The sequence below is a fragment of the Cyanistes caeruleus genome, chromosome 17, assembly GCF_971803275.1.
Source record: "Cyanistes caeruleus chromosome 17, bCyaCae1.hap1.1, whole genome shotgun sequence".
NCBI lineage: Eukaryota > Metazoa > Chordata > Aves > Passeriformes > Paridae > Cyanistes > Cyanistes caeruleus.
Window position 1 is genome coordinate 9746424 of NC_141717.1, and position 13221 is coordinate 9759644.

The 13221-nt window shown below is 44.5% G+C and overlaps 1 protein-coding gene across 1 annotated transcript; it reads left to right on the forward strand.

Annotated features, from left to right (window-relative positions):
• The first annotated feature begins 342 nt into the window (after positions 1-342).
• On the forward strand, positions 343-12728 carry DAGLB (diacylglycerol lipase beta). Its single transcript, XM_086854757.1, has 15 exons — positions 343-647; positions 1154-1305; positions 3493-3667; positions 4168-4429; positions 4517-4642; positions 5624-5751; positions 6656-6782; positions 7124-7207; positions 7653-7730; positions 8095-8175; positions 8264-8391; positions 8848-8916; positions 9012-9084; positions 10083-10336; positions 11580-12728. Exons 1-15 carry the CDS (start codon positions 553-555, stop codon positions 11770-11772), a joined length of 2025 nt encoding a protein of 674 aa, XP_086710883.1. The 5' UTR covers positions 343-552; the 3' UTR covers positions 11773-12728.
• The last annotated feature ends 493 nt before the right edge of the window (positions 12729-13221 follow it).

Genomic DNA, 13221 nt, shown 5'->3' on the forward strand with positions numbered 1-13221 from the left:
AGGGTTCGGTGTTCGGATGTGTTTTAGCTCCAGTTTGATTTGCCGTCATTATATCCTTAGTGAGTGCTGGTTCTCTTTCCTGAGCCCAGCTGAGCAGTGTTCATGTGCAGCTGCGGTGCTGCCGTCTCCTGTCCCAGCTGCTCCGGGCCCAGTCCGTCCCTGTACCGGGTACCGGGGCCCGGCACCCGCTGAGACCGGCGCGAGCTCTGTGACGTCACTCAGCGGCCCGGTTGGAGCCTTCTTCCGGGGCCCTGTGACGTAACCACCCGTGACGCCACAGCTCTGAGCCACCTGACGGGGCCGCACCGCGCACGCGCCCTGGGGGCCACCGTACTTCCCGCCGCCCCGCGCGCGGGCCCCGGGACGGGGCGGGGTTCCCGCCAGGCGCGTGCGCGGCCCGATAGGGGCGGGGCGGTGTCCGCAGGCCGGGGCGGGCCCGCGTGACGTCACGGTGACATCGTGCCCGCCCCGGCGGGCGGTGAGGCCTGGAGGGGGATGGTGTATGGGACTCACGGGCCCTGAGGGAGCGGCGGCGGCGGGGGAACCTGCAGGATGCCGGGACTCGTGCTGTTCGGCCGACGCTGGGCCATCGGCAGCGACGACTTCGTGCTCCCGGGGGCCTTCGAGCTGTTCGTCAGACTGGTGTGGTAAGGCGCGCCCCGGGGCCGCTGCCCGCCGGCCCGGGCGCTTCCCGGCGGGATGAGCGGTGCCCGCGGCCCGGGCGCTGTCGGTGCCTGGCGCAGCCCGGTGCGGTGCCCGCGCTGCCGCTGTGCTCCGGGCCGCCGTCACCCGCCGGGCTTAATCTGCGAGCATAGCCCGCTACATAATGTGCGAGAGCGCTCGTGTGGTTCCGTAGTTTATACGGTGACTGCTTTGTGTCCGCCAGCCGCGGTGCTTTGGCGTCCGAGGAAGGAAGAAGTGAGTAGCACCAGGCGGGGAGCCTGTGGCTCGGCGTGCGCTCGGCTGAATTTGTAATTCCTGCTGAGTGTTCGTGTAGTGGTTCCATCCTGACACTTTGCTTATGTAACAGGTCCTTTGCTGTTAATCTTCGTGCGGTGCTTACATTAAGGCGACCACTATCGATCAGGTGATCGCTTCGCAGCAGGCACTTCTCCCTTCCTGCTGTAATTGCTGTTATCTCCCTTCCCGGCAGGTGGATTGGGATTCTTGTCCTTTACACTGTTCGCAAGGGGCAGTTTAACTGTCCCGGGGGAGGATTGCTGCACAGCTACCTGCTCGGCCTCATCATTCTTCTGGCTTCCATAATATGCGTGTTATCTGCTCTTGTATACATCAGTATGCAAGGTAAATAGTTAATAATGATGTTTTGTAGGATTACAATCCAGTAGGATTGTAATAGATGTGTGTTTAGAGCTGACATTAAAAGCCACCAAAAAATTGAAGTGTTTTCATGGTAATTAGACTTGAAAAACTCCATCAACATTACCACATTTGCTTTAATGGTATTACCTTTGTTAATCTGGAATCTAGCTTAATAAACACAACAACTTAGTGCAACTAATGGTTCATTGCCATCAGAGCATCCTGAAAACTCTCTGCATGACCTCCCACATAACACTGCTCCACCTCTCTGACAGGAATGTAAGGAAGTGTATCCAGAATCATTTGAGTATCCTGTTAGTTCTGCCTTGTGTAGGCAGGTTTAGTCATGTCTTGTGAAAGTTCCTTAGCTGCAGTGGGCTGCTTGGGGTAAAACACACAGAAAAGTAAAATGTATAAATGTCCTAATAAAACTGACAGTGAGTACTGTTAAATAGAGCAGGACCCACAGCTTCAAATTAATGGTGGAACAAAAGTAAGGACCCCAATGCATCTTCTAATTATTTGTATAAATGGTTCTAGAAATGCAGGAAATTGCTAGGAAAGCTTTTTTTCTGGTGAGGCACCTGATCATCGAAGTAATGTTAAGAAGATTAATTTTACATATGTGTGTGGTCTCTGGAGCAACAGATGAGACTCCACAGTTTCTCATATATTGGTTCTCATGACACACTGGAAATAGCTATTTATGCTTCTGCAAATAAGTATTTATACTTTTTTTCCATTTAAGCAATTTTAAGAATGCATGAAGAGAAACTATGACAGAACAGCAGTGTGGATGATAATCCTGGCCTTGAATCTGACCACTTTTTCTTTAAGTCTGACTGAGTTTTCCTAGAGTTTCCAGAGGGGGGGGAAGTAAGAGCAGACAGACTGTGATGTTTATATCAAAGTTTAATGGAATATTCTGGGTTGAAAGGGACCCACAAGCATCATTGAGTCCAGCTCTTAAGTGAATGAGCCATAGAGGGTCAAACCCATGTCCCTGGTGTTGTTAGCACCAGGCTCTAACCAAAGGTGCAGAGATGAGAGATGTAGCTGTAAATAGGAGTGATAAAAGAGCCTTGTTTACTATGAGAGTACAGCTACTAGGCCATTGTAACTAAGAAATGGAAGAATTCTGAGGCTAAATTTCCAGGAAAACAAAGGGTGAGGTGTGTTGGGCTGTGCTTGGAATGCGTGGGTTTGGGTGTGCTTGGTCTTGCACCAGCCCTTGTGCTGTCCTGGCAATTGGTGATACCAGCAGGGAACCTGGCTGGAGCCCTCACACCCTGGGGGTGGTGCTGAGAAAGGAAAAGTTGTTTAGAGGAAGCACAGTTCCATCTGATTGTGTCTGTGTAAGCAACCACACTGCATGACAGGCTGCAACCTGGGAATGAGAAAAAGCAACCTCTGGATTGAGGGCTTTTGAAACAGCTTTATCACTGGGTGTGAACCACAGCTTTGTGATTGGAGAACAGTTCCCAAAGTTGTTTTTGTTCTGCAGCCTTCACGAATTAATTGTCTACACCTGAGCACACACACCCCGCTACCTCATTACCCTGGGATCTGCAGACTGGTTTAAGGAGATGAGCTGGCCAAAAGTTACTCCCTTTTTTATTGCCTTAGAGTGCTAAAACAAAGAGGTTATTAGCACATTAACAATACAGAAAATAGCCTGAGAAGTATTTGTCCTGGTAATTTTCCTACTTTTGTTCTCCTCTTACTATTTAGTAACTCCATTAAAAAAACTTCATTGTAGCCCAGAAAAATAGCACGTGAAAATGAAATATTAACCAGCTAAGAACTAAATAGAATAATAAAATTAGGCCCCAAGAATTATGAGGAACTGTAGGTGAGCCAGTGCTCCTGGACACAGCTTACGCTTATGCAGGGCACATCACTGTTGCCTCAAGTTCAGTGCAGAACTGTCTCTGGCTAGAATTGTTTAGGGTTTTAGTAGAGTACATTCTAAGAATCACAGCTATAAATCCATTGTTGTTTTTATTAGCTTCAATGACAGCCTTCCATTAGTATGAAAGAACTCAGTAGTTTCACTTAAGTTCCTTACTCTCGGTAAAGTCCACAAAGTTCATATTTCCACATAGGGTTTTATGTACTTGAGATGCATTCATGAACAGTCCTTGTTTTAAATTTTCTCTCTAATTTCAGGAACAATTTCTAATCCAGGCCCAAGAAAATCACTTCCCAAAATACTTTATACTCGCCTGCTTCTCTATTTTCCTGAATTCATCTGGGCTGTTGTGGGAGCTGTGTGGGTGTCAGACAACAGCGTGCAGTGTGAGAAGACTGTGATAAATGGTGTTATTGGGACAGTTATTGCAAGGTAAAGGTGCCTCCCCACAGGTCTGACCTTGACAGTGTATGGCAAAAGGAAAATGAGTTGGTATCCTTCCCTAAAAACACTGCTGGCCTTGGGGGAGAGTGCATGTCCTGTAGTGAAGGAAAGGAGGTGAAGCTCAGAAAGGATAAGAGGGGCAATGGGAGTGTAGAAAACTGGATTAATTATGAAGAGTGTAGTAATCTGATCACTCAGCTGGTAGTGAAAAAATGGAACTGCCACTCTTCTGTGCTGCTGCTTCCAAAGCTCTGGGCTGTGATTCCAGGTTTGGTGTCCTGTGTGAACTGAGCCAACAGCCTTGTTCTGGTGCCCTAAGTATTGCAAGCATAGTCCAAAGAGCTCAGGACAGCAGCAGAGGTCTCCATGCAGACCTCCATAACCAGCTTTGGTTTCAGTCTGCCAAGATCTGTAGCTGGGATTTCTTGCACTCCTGTCAGAAGTGGCTGTTCTCACAGTCTGTTATCCCACCTGCTCCTGTCTGGCAGCTGGATTATCATCGTCTTCACCATCATCGGAGTTGTCATTGTCTTTGACCCCCTCGGGGGGAAGAAGACCTTCTACCTGCCCGACGGTGTGAGCCGCAATCTGGAGAGCAGCCAGTCGGGGCAGCTGCTGTACAACGTGAAGAGCTCTGCCACCAGGGTGTGGGAGAAGAGGATCAGGCTGCTGTGCTGCTGCATCGTGCAGGACGACGACCACCGGGTGGCCTTCACCAGCATCGCCGAGCTCTTCCGCAACTACTTCTCAGTAAGAGGGAGAGCCTTGCTCGTGTGCCCAGTTCTGCTTCGTGGAGGTGTGGGATGGTTTTACAGGGTCTTCCATGTCTTTGTACAGGACACTGATCTGGTGCCAAGTGACATAGCAGCTGGCTTGATTCTGCTCCATCAAGAGCAAGATAAAATGGAAAATTGCCCCAAAGAGCCTGAAGAAGTCCTGTGTCATTCTCCATCATCTCTCATGGTAAGATAGGGTTGATGCAGCCTCTGGTGCAACTATTCTAGGAAATGGTGCCAGATCAAGTTGAAATACACTTCTTTCTGGAGCATTTTTTTTTTGTTTGTTTGTTTATTATTTTAATAAAATTAAACACTGCAATAAAAATTCATAACAAGGTATATTATTAATAAATGCAGTGAAAACATTAAGTTTGTGGTCAAAAACATTTTTCTGCTTTTGCACAAGTAGAACTTTGAATGAGGAATTAAATTCAAAAAAGGAACCATTTAGGACATTTGATCATTGTTGTACAGTTGGGAGAGAAAGGGAACAGAGGGAGAATGAATATTTGGTATTGTTTGCATAGAACTGAGAAGGTAATCTTCTAGTTTTTATTGTGGGCTGTTTCTCTGCTGCAAATACCCAGACAAGGTAAAAGCAAAAATAGCATCTTTTAAATGCTTGCAGTTGATGGGTTAGTTTGCTAACTGATTTTTGCTGGTCTTCAGTGAAAAAGTGCTTTTCTAAATTTTTTTCCTCCTTTTAGCCTGTGTTTCATAGATGTATGTAGTTTTACTTCTGTGCATCTCTGTCAACTTCCTTTCGAATCCAGCCAGTGTGTTGGGGTTGTGCTTTAGAAGTCTGTACCAGAGAGAACCGATGCAGACTCTTTAGCCTTCCCTCATATATCTTAGGTAATATAACTGGAATGAATGTTGTTTTCAGCATTGAGCTTATCAATGTATCAGCATTGGAAGAAACAGATTCAGTGAGAGCTTCGCAAGATCCTTGAGCTGTGTAGTTACATAAATAAACACAGACTTTTTCCTGTGAAATACAAGTGCCTATTTTTAGTTCCTCTTAGACCTTGAGGTTTTCCGTTTGGGTAGTGTGTATTTCATCACGCCTTGATTTTCACTAGCCTGTGTTCAGTTGTATTCTGAGGCTGCCTAACACACCTTCCTCCTTTTCTCTGCTTCCTTTTCTTTCCCTGTGTGCTTCCAGACCAATGATTTGGATGTTGAGCTGGAGAATGCTGCTCACTACATGCTGTTTGCTGCAGCTGCCTATGGCTGGCCCTACTACGTGTACACCAACCCATATACTGCACTCTGTAAGCTCAATGGTGACTGGTAGGTTTAACCCAAGAGCTTAAAAACACATAGCTGCCTTCTATTTAACTAGTCTTAGCAGGAATAGAATAGTTATGGTAGCAGTATTTTTGTTGCATTAAAACATATCACTCTTAGGAGTACATGAGCTTGACTGCTAGAGTTATCTTTCAGAAATTCAGAGAAACAAAATTCCAGTATCTTTCCATCTTCAAACAGATTGGCTTTTTTTATGGGAAAAGTTTGTGATTGAGATTAAAAAAAATTCATTTAACAAAATGACTAAGGAAGAATTAGAATTAAATGAAATATAATTTAAAAAGAGGCTTTTTAGAGGTGCTTTTTGGACACACATTTACATATAGAAATAAAAGTCTATCAATATTTTTCTCTGTCCTAAGGAATTGGCAGGAGTTCCCTGTCCCTCCAGCCTCCTTTTTATTCCTTTTGACCCCTTAACTCAAAAATGTTTATTGTCAGAGTCGTTTTACATATTGCTATAGGTAGGATTACTGTATTTGACCACTGATATTTGTGACTGGAAGAATGATTTTTGTAATTACTACTATGAAATAGCCATATAATCTACTGAAATATAAATCACTTGGAGAAAAAAAATTATTACATAATACTGTGGATAAAACATAAGATTGCTATGCAGATTTTTGTATTTTGTTTTTCCTTGTTTGTATTTTCTCTCAGTGGCTTGTAATCTTAAGAATTCTTTTCTTACTGCACTTTTTGCTCTACCAATGATCAGAGCAGAAGTAACATCTTGCATCAGAATGTTTATTGGTGCTATTGCAAAAAGAAAGCACTTTTGACTCCTGGCAGAAGGCCCTCTGCAAATTTAACTGAGTTTGATTCCTTGAAAGGAAACCTAAAATATTGAAACATGAAAGTTTTTCTCTTCTGTGTTTGTTAGTTGCAGAAATAGACCAACAGATTCGGATATAACGGGAAGTGATCGTCATAACTTTCACTTTGGATCCATCCTAAAAATAACAGGACTGCAGTACAGAGACTTCATTCATATCAGTTTTCATAACAAGGTAAACAATCTGGACAGGCATTCAGCAAGCTGTAGTGATGAATTCAGGGAAAGTAAGGGGTGAAGGGTCTAGTTTGCCTTCAGTACTTACGAAGTGTAGGCTGCAAAGCCACATGAAAACACTCAGTTTGGATTTCTTTTCTAATCTAACAGCCACAGAGCCATTGATGTCAGTCTGTCTCAGTATTGAAAAAAGGCACTTAGACTAACCAAATAAAAGACCAATTGAGCTTCTTTCCATAGTACAGTATGGAGATCAATATGAGCTTCCAGAAGGTGAGAACAAGTGCTTGCCCATACAAAATGTTGGTGTCTTTACTGATTACATTTTTTCTCCTCCAGATCTATGAGATTCCATTTTTTGTTGCTTTGGATCACAAAAAAGAAGCTATTGTGGTTGCAGTGAGAGGAACCTTGTCTTTTGAGGTATCATCCATCTGATATCACTAACTAGCTTTATAGAAATGAGTGAACTCCCAGTACCTAGAGGAAATTGTGTTATGCTGGCACATGTTAAAATAACTCACAGGTACAGGTCTTCCAGGTTTAAGCTGTAAGCCCCTCTGCCCTTGGATGGGTAATATTCCCTGTGCTACTGGAAGAGAGAGTGGATGACAGGCAGGGGTAATTCCAAGTCACTGTGAGTAGAGGTGCATCCATAATGGGGTGTCTGCAGTTGGAAATGGTTGCCAGGCTTGGAGCTGTGGTTGCTGTGTGTTTGCTGGGGTTGGTGGTGTGTGGTGGGATGTGCTGTGCTGCTCACACTCCTGGCAGCCAGCTGCTGCTGTCCCTGTGACAGGGGTGAGCAGCAGAGCACAACCCATGAGCCACACAGCCCTGCAGGGAGCTCTGACCAAGGCTTTGTTCACAGGACATTCTCACTGATCTGTCAGCGGACTGCGAAGACCTGACACTGGAGGAGGTTCTGGAGAATGGGTTTGTACATAAGGTGTGTGCAGCCTTTGCCTCTTTTAGAGCAGCTCAGCAGTAGCAAGCTATAAACACCTGGGATCCTTATTAGAACAGAATATTCTCCTTGTTGGATAGATTACACAAATTATTTAAATGTTTGGTGCATCAAATACTGCCTCTGGCACTGCAAGGTAGAATTTTTAATCCTCTTGTCAGACTTCATGTCCTTATGAAATAGCCCAAAACCTTTTTAACCCATACATACAGACCCCTGTCAGGTGGATGACAAAGAGAAGACCAGCTTTGCTGAAAGTTGCTCTGTGATGGTGTTGTATTTAAATGAAACATGTATCACACCCCAGGTAAGATGCACCTGTCTAACCTGAACTGCTCTCTTGTAGGGAATAACTCAAGCTGCAAATTACATCTATCGAAAACTAATAAATGATGGAATTCTAAACCAGGCTTTCACAATTGCCCCAGTAAGTTACCTTCCAAATAATTTGATTTGTCAGAAGAATTACCCACAGCTTTTTCTGTGTCCATCTAAGTTTGTGTTTCTATCTGCAGGAGTATAAACTTGTGATAGTTGGTCACAGTTTGGGTGGTGGAACAGCATCTATCTTGGCCATCATGCTCAGGAACTCCTTCCCCACCCTGAGGTGTTACGCCTTCTCTCCCCCAGGAGGGCTCTTAAGGTGAGAGACTTCTGTTGCTTGGTTCTCTGTCTGAGCTGTAAAAGTCAAGGCAGCTGCCATGTGTGTTAGGTGGTAGCTATGGGCTGACTGTGGGAAGAGTTTGTATGTTCTCCACTCAAATTAATTTGCTCCATCTGGAGTTACAGTCGAGTTCTCGGTGGAGCATTACGGAATGAAGCACATCTGGAGAATTCTGTCAGGCAGTATAGTTAGAGGTTAAAATAAATGTTCCAGAAAAATACTCAGCTGACTTGTCTGCCTTGGCCTGTTGGACTTCCAACACCCTTAGAGTCAGCAGTGAAGTTACTCTGTCAGCTTCAGCAAGGAGGCGCTGACTGGAAATGGTGCTGCCACGTACTTGTATTTTTACTGAATTACAAGGATCATCCTAAAACTGAGGTGTGTTTATCTCCTTAGTGCATCTAAACTGCCTTTTATCTTTTTTTTTTCTTTTAGCAAATCACTTGCAGATTACACTAAGCACTTCATTGTTTCAGTCATTGTTGGAAAAGACCTCGTTGCAAGGTGAGATGGAAATACTTTTATACTGATAATTGGAGCTGTGTTTGATAGCAGACAATAGGAAGCTTTGCTTTACTTTGTTCTGTGTGTTTAAACAGGTTAAGTATGCCCAACATGGAGGATTTAAAGAGAAGAATAGTGAGAATTGTGGCAAACTGCAACAGACCCAAGGTAATTAAATGCAGTTCCTGGTTAAAATTGTGGAATTGTTACCTGGGTTAAGCCCCAAATTTAATGCACTGACTGCTGTTGTGTGTATTTTTGATCTTAAAGCTGAGAGTTACAATTGTATTTCAAAACAAAAAAATTGTTTGCTTTTAGTTCAGTGACATTTGTATTAATCTCCTATCCTGTAAAGTTTTGTTGTTGGAGATTAGGATTCAGTAAGACTCCAAATATACCAGTTTACAACATCAGACCTGAAATTATCTGTTTGCTAGTTTTGCTAATAAAAGGAAATTATTAAAAAACAAAAATGGAAAAAAAACCTGAAACAGTTAAAATTACAAAGAGCCAGTAAGATTACTTATTTTAATAGTGTAATAACTAGTACCAGTAGGTAAGCAAATTATTGATTTTGCTTATATATTACTGTCAGAATTCATTTGGAAAGCAAATATTTCTCTGTTACAATGCTAATTCTTTTCCTCTTTTTACTGTTAGCGGGAAACAGTTTTGAATGTGTTGGATCAGTGTGGTGTCAGGCAGGATGGTGCTGGAGGTACAGAGGTGTGGTTTAAAGCTTCAGAACTGCCATTTTTGAACATCTGAATTTGAATCTGCCATACCCACAAGATTTCCATGTAGTCCCAGGATGAGCAGAGGGCCTGTGTGATGTCATAAATACAGACTAAGATAATGGACAGTTAGAAGTTACAGGTGCAAGAAAAGTTAAACCTGCAGAGCAGAATCCACATGGAGTAATTCAGCTGGTAAAGATGGGAATGTTTTCTGTAGTATTACTGGAGGCTTAGGATCCATACTGTTGAAATGAATGCTACTATGGGGAAAAATTGGGAAGGAGATAATTATCAAGGAAAGAGCATATGCATAAAGTAATTTTTAATATTTTAATTGTATTTTCAGATGAAGTGTGTGCAAGCACACAACTAGAATAAGTTACTTGAAGAGATGCCAAACTTCAGTTGGACTGTTCTCTCTGATTTCAGTACCAGATTTTGCTGCGGGGGTGTTGGTACGAGGTGTTTGGAGGAGATCCTGATGACTTCCCAACAGAGCTGGATGGAAGGAACCAGGATGCCCTGACCCAGCCCCTCCTGGCTGAGGAGAGTTTAATGGTTCAAAGGTCACCTTCGTACAATGCCCTTGAGGAGGAATCACACTTGAATTCACCCCCTCAGTATCCTCATCTGTATCTGCCTGGGAAGATTATCCACATTGTTGAAGAATGCAGCTCTAGGAGGTAAGTGGAACGATGAATTCCACTCTCCTGTCTCCCTAAAGTCTACCTGCAGCTCCCTGCCCCTTTCCAAGTTTCCAGCTCAGTGACTTACCTGCATCTCCAGTACCCAGTTTTGGTTATTGCACATTAACCAGTTTTCAGTTTCTATTCTGTGCCTCCCAGCTTCTTTTTCACTTCAAACCCTGGACAGTTCTCTTTATGTCTTATCCTGCCCATTTATTGCAGCTGCTGAACTGAGGACTTTAAGACTGGCAAGTTCAGCTTTGCCAGGCTCCAGTTTCTGCCCGTGACTGCAGATCTGCAATGTGTCCAGGCAGTGGTGAGGGAACAAAATACCTCATTACTGAGCAATCCCATGAGTGTTGGTGATTACAAAGAGGTGCAGCACTGCATATAATGCTGACCCAGCCAGGCTGGAGAGCTGTAGCTGCCCCAATGCCCAGTGTCTGCCCACATAGTCTGTAGTTTTTCCTGTCACTTGCTGCTTTTCTGTGGATGCAGGAAGCTGAGACAAAGACACCAGAAAGCTGAAACTGCTGGAAGAGTGAGGATTGTGGCTTTGTTGGGGCAGTGTCGTGTTCAGAAGGGTTTTTTGTTTTTTTTTTTGTTGGTGTTGGGGTTTTTTAGACAAAGCAACCTGAAACAGCCCATTCAGCAGATCAGTATTTTATTTAAGCTTCACATTTTTAATTTCTAACAATTTTAATACTGGTTTTACAAGTTAGATATTTGAACACCTCTGACCCGGCAGATTTTCCCAATGGCTGCTCTGCTACTTTAATTTGTCTTCTACTCCACAGCACAGCTGTTAATGGTGGGAGTTTTTTTAAGTAGGACTAGCACACAATGACCCCCATCATGTGTTTGAGATTTAATTTTACAGAATGGTGCATCCTATGTGCAGCATTAAATGTATTGCCTGGTCTTCTATTGATACCATTTTGACTTATTCCCTAAATTTGACATTCACCACGTGAATGTGCTGTGTTTAATGCCCTCCCCCTCCTTGCTCAGGCTGTATTCCATGTTTTTGAGAGCAGAATTATTTAAATCTTTGATGGCTTCTTACCCTGTTAAAGCACAGTGTAATTTGGTGCAGTTCTGCCCTCAGGGACACTTCATGGCAGCAATTCCAGCTGTTTGCTGAAGGGCAGACCTGCAGCTCTCTGGGAGCCCACCTGCTGCTGTGAGAGGGTTCCAGTTCTGACACAGCCATTGTATTTGTGGTGTGTTTTGTCCCTAGGTTGTGTTCTTCAGATATTAAATACACGGCAAGATGGTCAAACGAAACCGTCTTCAGCAGCATTTTAATCAGTCCCAAGATGATCACAGACCACATGCCAGATGTTGTGCTCAAAGCTCTGAACAGTTTGTCTCAGGAACATGGATCGTGTCTGTCTTGTCAAACACGAGAATACAACCCCAGTGCAGTATAACCACAGCTCGAGGACGACTTGGGGGGCTCTTTTGCAGGTTTCAGGTATTCAGGACACATTCCACTTTCATGCCTAAGTGGATTTCAGTACTTTTCTCACATTGCATAAAATGAACAAGGGTCTTAGCACCCTTGCCTCTGCAGCGACCTCGGGGAATGTTGTGCTGGTGAAAGCACAGATTGTGTCTGTGAAGGCTGGGCTTTTCCAGAACGGCTCAGGGTGAGGAGCTCCGGCCGAGCCTGTGTGTGGTGGAGCAGCAGCTGAACGCTTGACCAAAGTGAATGTGTGTGAGAACCGTGTGGCCACACGTCAGAGCAGAGCCCTGCCAGACTCATCTGCCACCTGCAACTCCACTTCTGCTTCCACATCCCTTCCTGGCTGCCTGTGCTGTGGTGGCCGAGGGGCTGCAGGGAGGGCAGCGCTGCAGCTCAGGGCTGCAGGGTGAGTGAGCCCAGCCCAGCAGGGCTGGCTCAGCCTCAGTGATTGCACTATTTTTTCTTACAGATTGTGCTGGGATCCCGGGGTTGCAGGGGAGGGCTTGTTGTGGTTAAATGCTGCTTGGATATACATGTGCAATATTCTTTAATCTACCTGTCTTTTGTATGTGTTGATCTACATCACTGCTTTTATTGATTTTAAACTAAAACTACTTAATGAGAAGAAGAAGAAAAAAATATTGTTCAGGCCCTGGCATCATGTTGGTCACCAGCTCTAGCTCCAGCTACTGAGCACCACTCTGATTCTGCCAAGAACGTGTAACCAGGTGTAGTGATTTTTAAAAAGTGGATTCCTTGTTTCTAGTGTGTATCCATTCTAATTTTTTTCCTTTTTAAGGCTCAGCAGCATTTATTTAAAAGAAATTGATGTAAGTAAAATATGGTGTGGTTGAGTATTAACTGTGTGGATGTTCCTGCTGTGATACTCGATATGGAGACAAAATTAAATGTAGAATAAAACCTTGGCTCCTGTGCAATGACAGGTCCCAGTGCTGGCTGTCAGGGCAATGAGGTCAGGCAGTACCAGCACTGTCTGTGCTGCTTTCAGGACCTGCTGTGTCCCAGGGCACCAGCCTTGGGTGCAGCCACTCTGGAGGAGGGGAGGCAGCACACAGGGCAGGATTTTAAATAAAAGCCTGGAATCTGGGGCATTTAAGCACAAACTGTGACTGCTTCAGAGGAAAAGTGGTTCTGTTTGCATAGAGGGGACTGGAACAGAGAACTTGCCCCCCGCTGTCAGCAGCTTTAAGCCACTGCACAAGCAGCAGCAGGAGCTTTAACAACTGCACTGAGAGGGCAAGGCCTCTGCAGAGCTGCTGCCCAGTGTTTAGTTTGGGTTCTCAGAGCCCAAAGCCAGCCTGGGCTTTGCACACTGTCCCACAGGAGACACGTGCACACAGGGCTGCTGGCATGGAACAAGAACGTGTGCTCAGGGTGGCACAAGAAAGACTCG